The 19550-nt window shown below is 51.2% G+C and overlaps 1 protein-coding gene across 1 annotated transcript in view; it reads left to right on the top strand.

Annotated features, from left to right (window-relative positions):
• LOC149338193 (uncharacterized) overlaps positions 1-18418 on the top strand; it is a 61976-nt gene extending 43558 nt beyond the window's left edge. The window contains exon 6 of the mRNA XM_089550120.1: positions 18139-18418. Coding sequence (XP_089406246.1) covers positions 18139-18418 — 280 coding nt within the window. The remainder of the gene's footprint in view (positions 1-18138) is intronic.
• Positions 18419-19550: the final 1132 nt, after the last annotated feature.

The following is a 19550-nucleotide window of genomic DNA, read 5'->3' as shown; positions in this document are numbered from 1 at the left end:
TTGGCAAAGAGCGCACTCAAAGCTGGATCTTGGCGTTGTTGTTGTTGGAACGTGACACGATCCGGAAATGTCTCGGTCAAAGAGGCTAGGCAGCCATCCAGGTCGTCCTCACCGACTGCCGTTGAAGGAAGAGGGAAACGCGATAAACAGTCAGCGTCAGCGTGGCGACGGCCACTCTTATAGGACACAGGAAAGTCGTATTCTTGAAGACGTAGGCCCAGCGAGCTAACCGACCTGAAAATTCGCGTAGGCCAACCAGCCAACATAGGGAGTGATGGTCGGTGATCACAATGAAGTGGCGTCCATAGAGGTAGGGTCGAAACTTGGCGACTGCGAAAACGACGGCGAGATATTCCATTTCTGTGAACGTATAATTGCGTTCGGCTTTCGTTAATCTGCGGCTGCGTAGGCAACAACGTGTTCGGCGTCATTCTGAAGCTGGACGAGCACCGCACCGACGCCGACGCCGCTAGCGTCGGTGTCAACTTCCGTAGGAGCCGCGGGATCGAAATGACGCAAAACAGGGCCAGAAGTTAGCACGAACTTCAGTTGCTGGAATAATGACGCACATTCTGGGGACCACACAAACTGAGCGTCTTTGTCCAGGAGGCAAGTCAGGGGAGGGGCAATTTGGGCAAATCCTTGGATAAATGGACGAAAATACGAGCACAGGACCAAAAAGCTCCTTAAATGCCTTACATTTTGAGGTTCCGGAAAGTCACGCACAGCAGCAATCTTTTGCGGGTCCGGCCGAATCCAGTTCTGATTGACGAGGAATCCCAGCACCAGGGTTTGTCGCTCGCCGAAGTGACACCTTTTAGAATTTAAAATTATTCTAGCTTGTTGAATGCAGTCTAGCACGAGTCCAAGACGTTCGTTATGCTCACGAAATGTCGTCCCATAAATGATGACCTCGTCCAGGTAACACATGCATACCTCCCACTTTAGGCCACGCAAGATTGTGTCTATAAATATTTCAAACGTCGCTGGGGTATTGCACAATCCAAAGGGCATCACATTGAATTCGTAGCGGCCGTCAGGAATCTCAAATGCTGTCTTTTCCCGGTCCGCCGGATGCGTCGGTATCTGCCAATAGCCAGACCGTAAATCCGCCGACGAGAAATAGGATGCGGATTGTAGGCAGTCCACGGCGTCATCGATGCGCGGCAGAGGGTAGACGTCCTTCTTTGTGATGGCATTTAGACGCCGATAATCAACACAAAACCTCCATGAGTTGTCTTTTTTCCGCACCAAGATGACAGGGTTAGGCCAAGGCCTTGCTGACACCTCTCTCCAGCATACCTCCGACTTACTCGCTGATTACTCGCCGATCCGCTGGGGCACACAATATGGCTTCTGCCTGACTGCGTCACCGGTGTTTATCTGGTGGTGCATACGCAATCCCTGCGGAGCAGGCAAATCAGCTTTGTGAGCAAAATCGAACACGGATACGTGGTGAGTCATGACTTCATGTAAGACACGCTGCTCGGATGTAGAGAAAGATTTGTTTATCATGCGGTTAATATCGGCGTGATAGTCGAGTTCTGTCCCCTGGTGCGGGAGAGGAGACACGGACCGGATATCCAGGGTTTCATAGTCGCCAAATGTCGCCAACTTGAGGCTGGAAGGTATACAAACGGGCTCCGACGAAATATTTACCGTCCACACATGGGCGCAAACATCGACGGCCTCAACAATCGCACGGGGCAAAAGAAGATTTTTGTTGACGGCGTTGTTATGGTTGGGTTCTACGAGCAAAGGACGGATGCCTGATCGGTCGGCAGAGCAGCGTACGGGCACAAACATTGCCGCCTGAGCTAGTAACAGTACATCTTTGGCTGCACACAATACGTCGTTAACAAGGGCGGCTGAATCTTCAACTAAACAAGAGAGAATATTCCACCGAAGGATAATTTCGCCAGCGGCACAGTCGAGCATCGATCCACACTCACGCAGAAAGTCAGTACCGAGAATAATGTCATGCGTGGCTCCTTCAAAAACCGTGAACTCGACCCTAAACGTTTCCCCAGCAATGGCGACCGGCACACAGCTGAGTCCCACAGGTCGCAAATGTTCGCCCCACTCTGCGCGAAAACTGGCGCTGCGCTCCAAAGCAAACATAACCGTTGGCTCGAACCGATTTTTAAACACAAATCATTACAGACACTGCGGCACTGGTGTCCACCAAAGCGAGAATATTTACACCATTTACACTAACTGGCACTTTGTTTTCAACATCACAGCAGGCGGAGGAATTGGCGAAGCTGAACGTTCTGCGACCTCCCCTCTATCGGCTGCTCCCGCTAGTTCCCGGTGGGGGTGAAGATGAGCGCTGCCGTTGAGATTGAGACCGGCCCCGTCGCTGCGGTGGTGGAGTGAAGCTACGGTCAGAAGCGGGAGAGTCACTCCGGAAGGCGCCAGGGCGAAGTGGCGAGGGGAGGTTGAACCCATGCAGCATTTCCCCGGGCACCGGTCGACCGATTCGACACAGTGTTCTCCTGGAAACTGGATGGTTGATTCCACGCAGTGTTATCCCGGAAATTGGACGAAGATCGTGTCCAGGAGCGTGAAGGATGCGGTCGCCGGCGTTGGCAAAACCTCGCGATGTGTCCGCGGCGGCCGCAATGATAGCATTTCGGCGACTCACGAAAACCGTAGGTATCGACGGGAGCGGGCGGTGCTCGGGAGTCGGAGGCAGCTGCAGGACGCACGTTGGGTGTACGCGGTACGGGTGTACCCCGGGTGTACGGGCGCTCGGAGACACGATCGTAACTGTGGGAGTACCGCTGATGGTCAGCAGCCTAGGTCCACGAGGCTTGGAGATCGGAAAGCGGTGGTTGGACTGCGCATTCGTGGTAGACAGGTGGTGGTGGTACGCCGACGCCTTGCAACTGCTTGCTCAACTCGTCGGCGACAATCCTGCGGACGAGAGTGGTAAGATCGTCATGGGTAGAATAGTCGACGCTAGCAACAGTGGTAACATTAGCAAGGCGCCAGAACTTCGGTGCAATTCGCCGCATTTTCAACGCCTCGAACGTGCGTCAATGCTGAATAACGTCAGACGTGCTGGTGAGGGTGTCCTTGGCGATCAGAAAATTATACACTTTTTTAGCAATTCTTTTCAAAATGTGGCCAACCTTGTCCTCCTCGGTCATGCATCTCTTCACAATTCGACAGAGCAGCAAGACTTCCTCGATGTATGTCGTACAGGTTTCTCCAGGCAACTGTGCTCGTTGAGATAGGGTGTTCTCTGCCTTGCGTTTCTTTGTAAGGGAGTCGCCGAAGCACTTTGCGATCTCCTCTACGAACTTAGCCCAGGTGGAGAAGGATCCTTCGTGGTTCTCGAACTCCAGTACTACGGTACCGGTGAGATAAAAAACCACGTTGACGAGCGGCATGGTTGGGTCCCAGCTGTTGTACTTGCTGAGCCGTTGGTAGTGTTTGAGCCAATCTTCAACGTTATCGTCGACGCCGCCGGAAAACGTTCTAGGCTCACGCTGAGGCCAGGAATTGGTCGATGCTTGGTGTTCACGGCCTGCGTTCGAAACAGTACCAACCCTACCCGAAGAATGACCGTGTCCGTCTTGGCTCGCCATGTCGGGTTGGTCAAGGGGTAGCCCAGTCTCAAGCGCTTGCTCCTCGGAAGTTCTGCAGGGACCAAAACGACTTACCCGGTTCCTCCACCAAGCTGTGACGAAGGAATGCTCTCCTTCTGCTCTCCTAATAGTGACGAAGGGAATGGGTTTATTTACAGGATGAACGGATATGGTGGAGCAAACAGTGAAACGGTGAACGACCAGCGTCCAGCCACTCCGAGTCTCGAATACGCGCCCCTTCGTCGTCCTCTTCTCTTTCGCTGCGCCCTTCGTTTCCTGCTTCACATGCTCCGCAACGCGGACGGGCGTAAGTTGCGTAGCGACCCGGCATGAGTTCCGTAACAATATATTCGAAATAATTACTGGTTTATTAGAAGGCTACTATTCTCATGCAATATACGCCTTTCGAAGGCCCTCAAAAAAGAGCAAGAAACGCAGATGGCCGAGTGAAAGCTGCCACTCAGGCGGAAAGAACGCCCACAGAGTCAATAGTCTGTCAAGACATTCGCATAGTGCAAAACTAAGGAATTTCAATTCCTCTGCCCAGCGGCAACGCGCGGTCTGAAATATGAAGTGAAGGTTGCTAGCACAAAATGAACACTAGAGCCATACAGTCACCATCAAACATCAAGGCTCAGAAATATCAGTTTGGTAGCAATTAACACATAATACCTTACAATACGTGAACCAAATTGCATGATTGCGAAAACAAGGTGCGAATAGAATGGAAATGGTGTTAAAAGCAAACCAAATTGCTTTTAGAGAGAAACTTTCTACCTCCTCACATTAAACTGATATGAGACATCTGATTCAAGCAGTTACTGGTACCACTAGGAACACTAGCAGCAACACGGCAGGCAACGCTAGTATAAAATCCCTTATTCTGCGACCTAAATGCACGACTGCAGTTATCACCTATGCAATTCTCTCGCTGCGTCCACGAAATTTTACCTCTCCATTTGACCATATTGTCACGTTTTAGTGACGGCAGTCCAGCGGTCAGGAAGACACCAGAAATACTTGCAAACGAAGCTCTTTATTAGGGCTGACTTGCTCCCGCAAAAGAACTGAATCACTCGGTGGCGGCGTAAGCAACAAGGGTGCTCGTCAATAGTCGATCTACGAATGGCCGCTGCTCGCGGCATCGTTCAATTTAAAGCCCGCAAGGAAACTTCGAGAGAGCAGGACAAGGTCATCTACAGTAATCTGGAAAAACCTAGATGCAGCCTTTCATGGCTCCGATCAATCGAGATTTGACTGGTCGCTTCTCGCGTCACGAACAAAAATGATAACAGCCCTTTCCTGCAGCCTTGAGTGTGAACGAACAAACACTACGATGATACGTGGCATTACCCCCCTTCCAGAGAAGCATCGTCTCGATACTTTAAAATGAAAATAAACACGGAGAATGCGAACTTCGAGTCCTTTAGCGTTCGTAATAAGGTTTAAGGGCAGCGGTAAAAGCTTCAAGTCCGGCTGTGTCGTCGTCGTAGTTGTCGTCGTCGTCGTCGTCGTAGTTGTCGTCGTCGTCGTAGTTGTCGTCGTCGTCGCAGTTGTCGTCGTCGTCGCAGTTGTCGTCGTCGTCGCAGTTGTCGTCGTCGTCGCAGTTGTCGTCGTCGTCGCAGTTGTCGTCGTCGTCGTAGTTGTCGTCGTCGTAGGGGTCGTCGTCCTAGGAGTCGGCGTCGTAGGGGCCGTCGTTGTAGGGGCCGTCGTCGTAGGGGCCGTCGTCGTAGGGCTCGTCGTCGTAGGGCTCGTCGTCGTAGTTGAGGCATAGTCTTGTGATTTCGTCGATGGACGGTCTTAGTTCTTGCGCTCAGAAGCAACCTCACCTCCAGAGGCTGCTTTATTCAGTTTAACCTTCGGCGGCCGGGGGAGCGTCCACGCCCTGCGTAGCCTCGGCTAGGAGATACATAGCGCGGTGACGATGGCCACGGAGAACGAGATAGGCGGCTCGGCGATGAGTATTCTTCCCGACGCAAGAACTCTTCGATTGCGGTTGGTCGCAGGCCAGGTCGGGGTCGTGGGGCGTCGTAAGAAAATCCTCGGATGCCCATTCTCCTGTATGCGCAGTACCGGAGAATGTCACCGGCTTCTCCGCAGTGGAAGCATAGTTGGCGGCGCTGGTCGGGTGTTCTCCACTCGTCGCATTTCCTAGGCCGTGTGCGACGCTCGTAGGCCGGGAGGGTTGGGGCGAGAGGGCGGCGGTCCAGTGCAGCTGTATGAGGGCGATAGGGGCTTGGGTCCTGTCGTCGAGGTACAGGACGACACACTGCTGCGGCGTAAGTCACGGCTGGGGGCTCCATAGGCTGCGTGGTGGTCGGCGTCACACCCAACCCCTGTTGAACTTCGTCCCGGATTACGTCAGTACGTGATGTAACCTGCGGCTGCGTTCCATTTGGCAGCAATCGTCGGAGCTCTTCTCGTACAACTTGGCGTATAACCGCCCGCAGGTTATCGTTGTTAGCGGAATCCAGGCAGTTTGCTGAAAAAACGCGCTGCTGGCGCTCATACTGGCGGGCTCGGGCGTCAAGAGTTTTTTCCATCGTGGAGGCCTCTTCTATGAATTCCGCCACGCTTTTCGGTGGGTTCCGTACGAGGCCGGCAAAGACTTGTTCTTTAACTCCTCGCATAAGCAGGTTGACCTTTTCTTCTTCCTTCATGCTCGAATCGGCACGCCGGAAGAGACGCTTCATCTCCTCAGTGTACACTGCAACGGTCTCCTTTGGGTGTTGTATGCGAGACTGTAGCAGCTGCTGGGCTCTCTCCTTTCTCACGACGTTTGTGAAAGTCTTGAGAAGCTGCTCTTTGAAGGTTTCCCAATTCGCGAGGCTGGCTTCCTGATCCTCAAACCAGACTCTTGCTGGTCCCTCCAGGGCAAAGAAGACGTACCTAAATTTCATAGCATCGTCCCAGTTGTTAAAGACAGCCACACGGTCGAACTGCTCCAGCCATTCTTCGGGGTCGTCGCCAGGCGAGGCGTCGAAGGTTGGTGGCACCCGGGGCTGCAGCAGAATGATTGGAGTCGTCGTCTGGGGCAAGCTCATGGTAGACGTTGCGGCTGGCTTCCGCTTCCGGGTAGGGCCCGGCAGATTCCCGAACTCTGGTGCGTCCCCTTGCAGGCGTCGGCTAGCGCGGTGGACTGGACTCACTTCCTGTGGTTGATGACTCAGAGGGCTGGCGTCACGGCTTGTAGGTTGTGTCCGGTACATGGAAGGCTACCCGGCACCTCCACCAGATGTCACGTTTTAGTGACGGCAGTCCAGCGGTCAGGAAGACACCAGAAATACTTGCAAACGACGCTCTTTATTAGGGCTGACTTGCTCCCGCAAAAGAACTGAATCACTCGGTGGCGGCGTAAGCAACAAGCGTGCTCGTCAATCGTCGATCTACGAATGGCCGCTGCTCGCGGCATCGTTAAATTTATAGCCCACAAGGAAACTTCGAGAGAGCAGGACAAGGTCATCTACAGTAATCTGGAAAATCCTAGGTGCAGCCTTTCATGGCTGCGGTCAATCGAGATTAGACTGGTCGCTTCTCGCGTCACGAACAAAAATGATAACAGCCCTTTCCTGCAGCCTTGAGCGTGAACGAACAAACACTACAATGATACGTGGCAATATAACTACAGAAATCCAGAAAGTCAATGACAATCAAATAAATTGTACCTTCTAAAAGGCTTTGATGTTACGCCGCCTGTATTTACAGTTTCCAGCAAGCTGAGTGTTTATATTCCTCGGTTATCGTCATAGTACATGTACTCCATTTTCAAGAAGTCACACACGCTCCCACCCACTGCTGTCTACGATAAGCACAACGATGCGACGATTTCATCAAAAAGAGGCAGCACGCCGAAACAAGGAACAGAGCTAGGAAACCTGATCATATGAAAAGGGCTGACACGAGCTGCTCGGTAGAGATGCAATAATTAACAAGGCAGAAAGTGGTGATATGAAACCGGGGAGAGGAGAATACAAATGACTGCACTGATTAAAAACTGAATGATTTGTTGCTGCAGGATGGCCGAAGGAAATTAACAGAAGAAAAGAAATGCTCCAGCAAGCGCAAAGAGAAATTTATGAAAAAAAAAGAAACAGTTTAAAGAAGGGACAAAGCGAGAAGACGAGTCACACGCACGATGACTGGACTAACAACTGTGCTTCTTTAGAGGAGACTGTCTCAAAGGAAAAGATGGCAGAGCATACGCCGCTCCGTCATCAAAAATCTGCATTGTAACGATAAGCCTTGCTCTAGCGCGGTTGCAAAACGAAGCCTAATTGCTTCGACATAAGGGAGATAGGCTGATGCGATCACTGCCTTGCATACTAATGAGAAACGCATCCAGGATTTCCCGCTCGACTTTTTCTTTGCCTCTGCCAACGATACTGACATTAGAAAACAGCGAGTAGCAGCCATAGTCCTGGCAATGTCGAGGCAAGTTAGTATCGTCCGTAAGGAACAGAGAGTGTTGGTGCTCTCTCAGTCTGTCTTTAATACACCGGCCTGTTTGGCCAATGTCCGCTTGTTTGCAGGTCGGCGAAATCATGTATACCGAACCTATGGCACAAGTGACGTAGCGCTTCTTGACGCTGCGTCGAACGGGCCGGACGTTAATTGCTGCCAAGTGCAACACGTGACCAATGGCGTGAAATCTTGCAGGGAGCAGAAAATCTTTATTGTCGCCCTGTCTTCCAGCAACCTTTTTGATGTACGGGATATTTTATGCACATAGGGCATCACTTCAATTTCTTTTTTTAACTGTCTTTGGATCAACCCCTTTGACGTCTCGAACCTTAATCTTTTGCAACACCAATTCTGCCATCGCCCTCAAATGTTCTATCGGAAAAGCTGCCGCCTCCAAAGGTTCGTACTGGTAGTCGAAGCTTGCCTTCATGCTGTGGTGGCAACTCTTTTCAGGTGCATTACGGAAGCAGTTCGTAGCTATCATTCTCCTAGATTTTGGAGTGAGCCGATGAGTACGGTAAAACGGACTACTTAGTTCTATGCATGAAACAACAGCAAACATGGTCATTGTCACGAAATGTTAGTTGAAGTTCTAAACCTCTAATCGAGTGGTTAGTCGCTAGTTCATACGCAAAACAAACGGCACTCGAGCATGCTTTAAAAGCTGTCAATGTCCGGTTTACAACCAAGCGCATTGAGTCAGTGAGTGAAAGATTCAAAAGAGTCAGGAAATCATCAACATATCAAAATATTTTCATCCAGCGTTTGTAAAAAAAAAGCACCTTGCAATGTGTTGTGAAACTTTGCAAAAATATCTGGTAGAATGCTGGTGCTAAGCTTACCCCGATACATATTCCTTTTTTCTGTACGTATACACATCATCCTTAAAATCAGTACAGTGAAAGAAAGATAAATTACCACCTCAAGGAACGCATCCACAGAAACGCCACATTCATTTTGAAAGTCAACTTGGCCCTGCTGTTCAATCAGTTCACGCACCGCAACAATTAGATAACCATGAGGGATGCTGTAAAACAAGTCCGCAATGTCAACGGAAAGCGCACTGCTGGCTGCAGGGATGCCTTTGTCGAGAACTTCGGCCACTGCAGCCGCACTCGCAACAGAGTAAAGGTCTTGAACAGTAATGGAATTAGTTATTTTAGATTGTGCTTTACTGTTGCGTAAACAAACTCGTATGCTGTAAATTTCGGATGTGCGATTGACTTGGTGGACAATTGACTCGGTGGGCATTCAATGCCAGATCCCCATAAGGATACCCCTGCCAGGCCCACATAGCTAACCCACGCAAGGCCAGCAGGCAAAACCATACACTTTCGCTTCTCAACCGGTTTTCCTTGGCAGAATCGCTCCCCCACCCCATTTCTTCTCTAGAGGCCGATTGCTATGCGTCGCATTCATTCTTCTTCTGATTATATGCCCATCGGTGCGCGCCATATATTGCCCATCGGGCTATAAAAAGGAGCTTTAAAGCAGTCCGGGAGAGGTCTGTTGGACCGTCGCATATATTACGCGCCAGTGGAAGCAGCTCGTTCTGCTGCAATCCCTGCGTTGCCAGGGGCAGTCGAAAAAGAAACTCCCAATTGCTGTAGCCAGAAAATAGAAAAAAAAATGCCGGGAATTTCGGCCTGTACCCAGCCCCACTACGTCAGCGGGCACGAAAGGCATATGCCACAAGGGTTCTTTTTTGTTCTTAATTGCCTGCAGGCCACGAAGGCCTCGTTGGTTCAAGCGTGTTTCAGGGGAACCCAGTAAACGTGTTGTGGTAACCTGTGTTTGCGATCTGTTCTAATCTTAGACCAATGAAAAAAAAATAATATTATTGTAATTGTGCGTTAGAAATTCCGCGGAATGAATAGGCGGTGTTATAGTGCTTCATCTTACTGAAAACAATTGTGCGCATGTGTATGAAGTGCCGTAGTGTGCCGTGCACTGTAACCTAGAAAATGATTGATGATTGATTATCGATAATTGTGATCGACGATCTTGATCGGTATTATGATTGTGAAGTAGTAATGCTAAGAAAGAAGAAAGAAAAGGAGGAAAAGGAGAAGAAGTTGCGACCGAGAATCTCACGGAGCGGAAGCTGCACGTCACATTACTTAGAAAAAATAGTGCACACAAAATGTGGCGAGACGAACGAGGAGACAGGGAGAAGTTGGGCTTCCCTTTGCGCCTGGCCCTGTGCATGGGCAATGCTCAGCATTGTGATTGCACTTCACCCACTTGGTATTTAAATCAATAATGTTTTGCAAATCTGTATCGCAACATTGTTCCACCACTGATGTCTAAAGAGGTTGCTGCTACAAATTTTAGCTTCGAAGATTCCAGTGTGCATGCTCACCCTCCTTCATTTAGGGCACATTCCGCAGTATTGAGCCGCTGGCCGAGGACGCTTCTCGCTGATCGCTCTCGCACGTATACGCCATATGCCTGCATAAAGAAAAAAAAACAAACCTTTCAAATAATTCTGGTCAAGTTATTTAAAGCACGGGCAATTTTTGTACGCAGCTAACAGAAAATTTTGCGGTATTTTGTGCGTCTACGCTGTAAAATCTACAAATGGTTTGTTGAATCAACACGCTGAACTCTTGGAAAGTTTCTGTTCACTCCAAGCATATAGCCGAGGCGGAGACAGTAGTTAGGAAGGGAAAACTTTATTTACACTAATGGTTTTTCCTGCGGTTTGGGGGCATCTTCAGAGACGTCTTGGTTCTACCCCCAGGAGCCTTCTCTGTCGAAGTCGCCCGCCTCTAATCATTGGTCGGTTGCCCTCATTCCAAGGCTCCGCTGGCCACTGCCGCCCGTTGAGCTCGCTGCACCAGACCTTGTTGGTCTTCAGAGCGGTCGCTGGACAGCAGAGTCTTCCAATGCTCCGCACTCGGATTTTGTGTTTTGGGGACCACGTGTATGTTTTGGCAGGCCCATGTGATGTGGTATAGAGTAGGTTTTTCGTCGCACCAGGGACATTTGTCCGTGTATATCGTAGGGTGCATTTTGTTTAGTATATGTAGGTTTGGGAAAGAGCCTGTTTGTAATTGTCTCCAAGTGACAGCTTCCTCTCTGCTGAGAGATTTGTGCGGTGGGGGATATCCCATTCTTCTCCCTCTATAGTTTTGTAGTATGGCCGAATATTCCCTGGGGGCTGGCGCGAGTTCGGCGGTCTCGTCGGATGCTCGGAAAGTAATGTATCCTCGAGCTATCCTGTCGGCCTCTTCGTTCCCTGCCACCCCCGTGTGCCCCGGTACCCACACAATTTTGTGTGGGATCTTGTCGTTTTGTTCTTCCTGGTTTTTAATTCTGTCGCTCGCTGCGAGGAGTATACGGAGCGCGTGACGACCTATCCTGCCATTCATGTAATTTCGGCAGGCTGTTTGAGAGCCCGTGAGTATTGTTAGTGACCGCCCGGTTCTATAGCCCTCCGCCACCGCTAGAGCAACGGCTGCTTCCTCGGACTCTGCGGCTGTGCAGCCTCGGAGAGACGCGCTGGTCATTTCGCGTAAAGACGAATCGACCACCGCCGCTACAGCGATTTTGGTATCTCCTCCTCTCCAAGACGCGTCTGTATACACGGTCGTGGCTTGAGGAGCGTATGTTTTCTCAATGAATTCGGCCCTCGCTTTTCTTCTGCCTCGATCGAGGTTGGGATCCATGTTTTATGGTATTGGAGCTACCTTGAGGGTCTTGCGAAGCTCGTCGGGGATCGTTGCCGTCCTCGACATTTCTCGCATCTGCTCGCGGTATCCGAGCCTCTGCAGGAGCGCTCTTCCTGCCGTTGTTTGCAACAGCCTGAGTTTTTGCGACTCAAGCTGCGCCTCTCGTAGCTCCTCAAAGGTGTTGTGTAATCCCAGAGCCATGAGTTATAGAAGAGAATGATCTGAAGGGTATACTTACGTGCTAGCTTTACAACGTCACCGTCAAAAAATCCCTCTTCCCCACCGTGCCATTCACCGCTCAAACGTCACTAAATGTTATTGTTCACCACTCACGTCTTGTGGAGCGAAGTTCATCACTGAGACAGTGACGATAGGGTTACACCATCCTTCCCTCTCGACGTACGCGTAGGATGGCGTTGTCATCTTCGATCGTTGAGTGATTAAGGAAAAGCGCCGAAATGAACAAAACACTGTATGCCTCAAAGTGAACAAGGACCAGCGAGTGTCAGAGCGTGTTTTCGCGGCTTCCTTTTTAGCCTCACACTCAACCAAACCAGAGGAGAGAAGAAAGACCTGTACCAAAGCAACGAGGGAAAAGCGGAGGAGTACTTATGCATGAAAACAACGCGTAGTAGCCGGATAAGCTAACAAATAGTAAAATCAAAGCGTTCTAGCCACTTCCTGGAAGCTTCCCATGGGAGGGTGGGCGGGAGGTTGGCTTAAAATATTCGGTAGTGGGTTTCAGAGTGAGCACCTCCTCGCCATTTCGAGGAAGGGGGCTGGGAGGGGCAGGACAGAGACAAGGAGGAGCCCTAGGGGAAGGAAGAAAGGCAGACCGAAAAACCGGGATAAAGCAGGTTTTTCTTTGCGAACGGACCCAGGAAAAATCTGGAATGGGGTGGTGACACGAAAGAAGAAAGCTTGAAAAGCAATTTCCGCAAAGGCTGCCATTCATGCGACGCTCCTTGAGGTTTCGTGCTTTGTTTTGTTCTCTGAGCGCTGTATCTCTTCGGTAGCCAAACGCCACCCTTTGGAACATTTAAGCTGCGCGCCGCCGCGGTGGCTCAGCGGCTATGGTGCTCGGCTGCTGGCCCAAAAGACGCGGGTTAGATCCCGGCCGCGGCGGCTAGAATTTCTTTGGGGGAGAAATTCTAGAGGCCCGTGTACTGTGCGATGTCAGTGCACGTTAAAGAACCCCAGGTGGTCGAAATTTCCGGAGCCCTCCACTACGGCGTCTCTCATAGCCTGAGTCGCTTTGGGACGTTAAACCCCATAAACTAAGCTAAACTAAACTAAACATTTAACCTGCCGGCTCCGTTGAGTAAGCCTGTTCTTGTTCGTTGGTAGAAAGGTTCAGGGCGACGTGATTAGTACCTCTTTCCTACAGGGTGAAGGGCGGGGTTGTTTCAGACGGTGCGTATTTCTGCACTTGGAGAAATTTCGTTATCAATGTTGGATCAAGTGGCAAAAATTGCCAACGATTACGTTACTTCCTATTGTGAAATTTGAGCGCAGCTCATCAGCTGCTTCACCTTTTCGATAGATTGAGGGAAAGAATTCGAGCAAGACATACATGCACAATCACAGACAACTTGTTATTTTTCACAAACATAGCTTCTTCAAGATACACCCCACAAATAGTTCTTAATTGTTTTTAAGGAAGCTTTGTTGTCGGAGAAATAGGTGAATATAAGCTCGACGTGCTGCACCAATGTCTGGATTTCAAAGACGAGGTCTATGCAGTTCTTTCGCGAGGTTTTCAAAGATCGATAGGAACACGAAGTTCTCCCGAATAAGTGGGAAGACATTCCTGCTTGTCTACATATCTACACTGAAGTCCCATCAACCCTGCCGCCCTGGCTGGTGGCAGTTAATGATTGATCGCGATAGATCGCTCACCGTTGTCAGCGCTAACGCATGCAGCTCGCATCTGTCTCTCATCACCCCACGTAGCCCCATTGATCCTTTCTACATTTCAACAAATTACTAACACCTACAAACTGAGCCGCATGACATTGCCACCGCAGCGGCTGCTCAGTAGTTATGGCGCTCGGATGCTGACCCTAAAGACGAGGGTTCGATCATGGCCACGGCGTTCGCATTTCGATGCAGGTAAAATTCCTGAGCTCCGTGTTCTATGCAAAGTCAGTGCACGTTAAAGAACCCCAGGGGGTCAAAATTTCCAGAGCTCTTCACTAAGGCGTCCCTCATAACCTCAGTCGGTTTTTGAAGTTAAACGCCAATCAACCAAATTAAATCGAACCACCCCACAGTACCTTGTCGCCCTTATTCAGCGCCACATGGAGACAATTCAAGAGAGGATGCTTTATTTTACCTAGCGTTTCTCATGCTTTCACTCCACCTTTGGAGACGATACTTGTACGTGGAGCTTAATGGACGTGCCTCGTATCTGCTCTGTGCTTTTTGACTCCATTTCATCGGATTTCTTTATTGTTTATTTGCGACTCTTCACCAGCGAATTCGTGAATATAAGAAGATCTGTTTGACGCTTCGGAGACCGATTACGTCCAGTTCTGACTACTTTAGTCCATTTTTCTTCTGCTCGATGCCGCCGACCCACTAAATGTAGCACGCGACGCACTGCTGTGCTTTTCGCCACACCTTCGGCCATCGCGGCGCGGCTTCGCCGCCTGCGCCGGTGCCGTTCGGAGGTCTCCAAGCAGCCAACATGGGCTACAAAGTTGACGGCGTTTCTATCACCCCTGCCGAGCTTGCAGCCGACTCACACTGGGTATGCGCCGTGGAGGCGCACCGTGCAGCCGCGGCACACCAGCCCAGCGTCTCTTCTCGCCACTGCCTGCCTCGAACGCATCCACGACATCTACCCCGCCACCCACCACCACCACCTGGCCGGACTCCCACTCTATGTTGTCATGCTTCCCTCCCTCACCTTCCAGCGGAGGACTTCGAAATCTTCTTCATACCTGGAGGGGAGCTTGACCTCCCCACTACCACCAACGAGTCCTGCTTCGAATCCTCTGTTCCCTTGCCAGCATCGAGTACGCCCCACCCGTACCGCCGACCGTGTACGGCTCAAACCGTAATACAATTTATTCACTGTCAGCCCCCATCTGAGATGAGCGCTCGTCTCTACCTCCAGGTCTCCTAACTCCGCTTGGGTCAAATTTTTTACTCACTGCCTGACTACATAGCCGCACCCAGCAACGCTCTCTGCGGCATCATATACAAATTCCGTGGACTCCCAAATTCACGACGAAATACTCCAAGACCTCCAATCAGTGAATGTCAAGACCCCCTACGCCATCGCCGGCGCTCGCCAGATGGGGCACTCTAAATCTCATTACCTTCGTCTGTACCACCGCCCTCCTCACCAGCCGCGTCTTCAGCTGCAGGATCTACCGATGCCAGCCGTTCCGCCCTAAAGCTGAGGCCTGCACAAACTGCTCGGCTACAGGACAACGCGCGCACGTCTGTTCGAAGCACAAGTCTGCCCTCTACCACCGCTGCGGCCAGTCCCACAAGTCAGTTGAACCACCTACCTGCGTCTCTTCTTGCATATTGTGTGAGGGGGCCGACATCACGGGCTCGGGCTTGTGCAGGCAGCCATTCGACCAGAAGAGCCCGTCGTCACCCTTAGGCGCCTCCAAGCCCCAACCTCCAACTAGGGCTCCAACCGGACCCATCCTCAAAAACTCCCGGTCTTCCCACCCCCGCCAACGCTCTGACTCCCGCGATGCCCGGTCTGCAAGCCGCCACTCCGTTTCTTCCCGCCTCAACGAAAGTCCGACGCAGCCACTGCCCTGCCACCAACAACGCATCACCGGTAAGCTAGAAATCGCATGCAGCCCCACACGGCGGACCCCAAAATCACTGCCCTCTAGGCCACTATCACTGCTCAGCAGCTCCAAACTCAGGAGATGTGGTGTCAGCTGCAAGCCACGCTAGCGCGTGCGTGCTCCCCGCTCCAGCTCCTTCTACGTCTGCGTTAGCTCCCGCGCCCCTACAACCGGCGCCGCTGCCAGCACCAGCTGAGGAGCCGATGAAGACGGCACCCTCGTCTGTGTATTGGTGTGCCTCCTCTCCCACGCGCTGCCCCCCGCAAAAACGCTGATCCCTCTTCTCGGATGCCGTTGCGCCCGAGCATGACGTGATACGCCACTCAGCTTCCTTTGTAGAGGCGTTTTAGCAGCGTATCGTCGCCATTATCGATACTCGCGTGGATGCCATTTAATCTCACCTTACCACTATATACACCAGTGTCGCGTCCCTAGAAGCCCGCCAGAGCGCGACTGAGGTCAGCCTCTAACTTCGTCTCGGATTCTAACTCCGTCTGACGACCTCGGCATCGATCATAGCCAGGCAGGCACCCACCGCACCTTCATCTCTGGCAGTGGAACTGTCGGCGGCTACGGGTTAGGCAGAGCACCCTGCAGCTCTAGCTCCAGAGTATCCCTCCTGACACTCTCCCCTGCGTCCTAGCCCTCCAGGAACCGCTAGCTCCCGGAGGCCCAGCAAAGCATTACAACACTGGAGCACCCCAAACTTACTTCCGTGCTGCACCAGCTGGACGTTTCGGATTGTTCCCATCTCCTCCTAGCATCCTTCCCATCCATCGCACTGAGGCAAGCCTCTTCGTTCTCAATGTGTACAGCCCTCCCAAAGCCCCTTCAACCCATCTCCTCATCTTCCTCTGCAAAGCGCTCACCCGCACTGGCCGCAACTCCCTGCTCAATCCAGTAGATTTCAGTGCACCCAATACCAGCTCTGGCTAGTCCTAGAATACCCCCAACACTCACGCACTTTTCACTTTCATCCAGAACGAATGTCTTTTTGTCCTTAATTACTTCGCTTGCCTCACCAAGATCGAATCGAGTGTCCAACAAGACATCAATCCAGACCTTGCCCTCGCGAAAACTTTACCGATTAGAAATGGAATAATACAGTGGTGTCTCTCTGTAGCGATCACTACATCATCGGCACCTCCTTCCCTCTTCCCTGTCTTGCTCGTACCTCTGCTCGTCTTAGCCGAATAGTTCTTGGGTGCAGCTTCCGATATTATCTTCTGATACTATTAGTGAAACGGAGTGTTGAGCTAGTTGGTACACACTGCTGGGAGAAAAACAGCGCTGAGATGAGGAACGAAGAAAGAAGACAACAGGACCAGCGTTGACTATCAACTGAAAGTTTCTTATAAACAACACGCAGTATATACTCCGTCGACAAACAGGAGCGCATGGAATCACGAAAAGCCACAGTGATACATCCATCACCTGAACCAAATTACTTTAGCTCACTGTCATGAACTGTTATACAAGGCGTGGTCACGCACGAGTCAGTGTTTTTGTGGACATAAGCGCTTCACTGATTCCCCTTGTTATTTTGTATTTGTGTTTGTTCAGGATCCTAGTTTCATTAAAAAGGAGGGTACATGATGGGGGCGCGAAAAATGGGGATACGAAAGCGGCCACGGCCTAACTTTCACTTTTAAAAAACCGCACGGGAATGAGCTACATTTTTTGGATATAAAACTGGCAACGAAGAAAGACCAGGTGTGCTGTTCCTTCCTTCAGAGATCAGAGAAGCCTTTGATCAGTTTTCGTTCGGCTCTTTCGAAGGCTGTTAATGGTGCCATAGCAGTTCCTTGCCTAGGTGCTGCCATTGCCAAGTCATGCGTGCATGCTATCAGTACAAGTTTTAATCAGCAGGCCCAAAGGCTAAGATTTGCGGGCTTTCCAGATGATGTCTTAAGGCTTGCTTGCAGTAAGATAAATAAAAAGGTCAAAAGGCGAGAACCACAGGATCCTTCAAAAAGGAAAAAAAGTAATTCGTTGTTCTACCGCACATTCCCTAAATGTCACACCCTTTGAAGCAAGTAGGCAGCAGATATGGCGCTGATGTTCTTGTTTCTGCACCAAACAAGCTCTGCCAATTGTGCGCCGCTGTAGATAGAAAGGCCAGGGAGGAGGAAAAGAAACGAATAAAAACATTAAAGGTTGCCAGATTAAGCCTGACCTGAGATTTGTCGCTAGCGCTGAAGGGGTTGTGCACGAAGTGGTTTTGCCTTGCGCTCTTGTTTTTCAATGGAGTATATTATATTGCGTGTTGTTTCCAATAAACTTTCAGTTGATAGTCAGCGCCGGTCCTGTTCTCCTCTTCTTTCTTTGCCCCTCGTCTCAGCGCTGTTTTGATCATTTCACCTATCTCTCGGCCTCGACTGAGACCCTATTGGCGGACGTCCGCACTGCCACATCCACACTCCCTGCACCACCACACTCCACTAGGCACACAGCCGTCTGCTGCAACTTTGGGAGGCTTATCACGCTGTCCACCGCCGCTGACAGGCCCAGAAACACCTTCGCCGCCTGCACCTTTGTTTGGCCCAGCTGTCGTCGGACATGTAGGAGCACTGTTCCTCTCTTTTTCAGCGACAGCGGGGCCAGAACTGACTGCGATCGCATGGCCGGCAGTCTGCGCCTGCGCGACACGCGGACGCTTCTCAGGGTGCTGCTAGACCCTATGCAAACTAAAGCCTCCCAACGCAAGGACATCTCCCACCTCCTTCACTCCTCCCCACTCTCTGATACTGAATTTCTGGCGGCCCTCCGGTACCGCTACATCTCCCTGGGCAAGGTTCGTGCGGCGCTACTCAAGCTCGGCACTACCTCGACCCCGGGCGCTGACCGCATCATTAACAAAGTCATGTGAAACCTAGATACAACCTCCCTCGAAGCTCTTACTAACCCTATCAATACACATTGGCAGGCTGGCACTCTTCCCTCCTCGTGGACCCTTGCACATGTCTCTTTCATGACGAAACCCGGCAAACCTATTGCCCTCGAACACCTCCGCCCCATCTCTTTCACGTCTTGTTTCGACAAACCTTTCGAGCACGTCGTGTCCCGCCTGCAGACTTATCAGGATGACCAAGACATGTAGCCCAACTCCATCCTCGGCTTTCGTCCCCAATTGTCCGCCCAAAATGTCATGCTCTAGCTTCACGAGGATGTACTGCACCCCTCCCACCGAAAATGCTCTCGAGGTGTCCTGGCGCCGGACCAAAACGTTCCACAACGTACATCGCACTGCCATATTGGACACTCTCTCCTCCCTCCATGTCGGACCCCATGTCCAAGGTTACATCCCCGCTTTTCTCGCCCACCGCACAGCCGAAACCTGCTTTGGCCCACTCTCTTCTGGCAACAAGCGCACCCATCAAGGTTGTGTCTTTTCACTGCTTATTTTCAACAAAACTTTCTTCGCGCTGGCACGCGCTCTGAGCACTATTCCCGCCATATCTAAAGCATTCTACGCCGATGACATCATCGCCACTCTCCAGGCAGGCGTGGACGCCGCGGTGACTCACGCCCGGGCTATCGGGATGATCTGCTCCCCCTCGAAATCGGAGCTCTTGCTCCGTATACCTTGGTGGATGGCTCCGACGTCGCCTACTCCTCTCACTGGCTACCTGGACGCCGCATTCATTCCTCTTGTCTCTACCATCCGCATCCTAGGAGTATTTCTTCAGTTTGATGGTAAGCACCCTACCCTCATCACTAGACTCACAAACACTGTACACTATACCATCCGCCTCCTACGCCACATTGCCAACCGCCAGCACGGCATGCGCGAAAACGACCTCGGCCGCTTGGTTCAGGCCTTTGCTCTAAGCCGCTTCATCTATTCACTTCCTTGTGTCTTTCTTTCTCACACCCAGGAGGACGAAGTGAACAATCTCATTCTCCAGGCGTATAAGTCGGCCTTATCTCTTCACATACATACCTCGACAGCTCGGCTAATGTCTATCGGCGTCCACAACGGCCTTACAGACTTACAGAGG

Source organism: Amblyomma mixtum, chromosome 6 (genome assembly GCF_055824585.1).
Source record: "Amblyomma mixtum isolate Tamu chromosome 6, ASM5582458v1, whole genome shotgun sequence".
NCBI classification, from domain to species: Eukaryota; Metazoa; Arthropoda; class Arachnida; order Ixodida; family Ixodidae; genus Amblyomma; species Amblyomma mixtum.
This window is presented reverse-complemented; position numbering and strand designations above follow the sequence as displayed.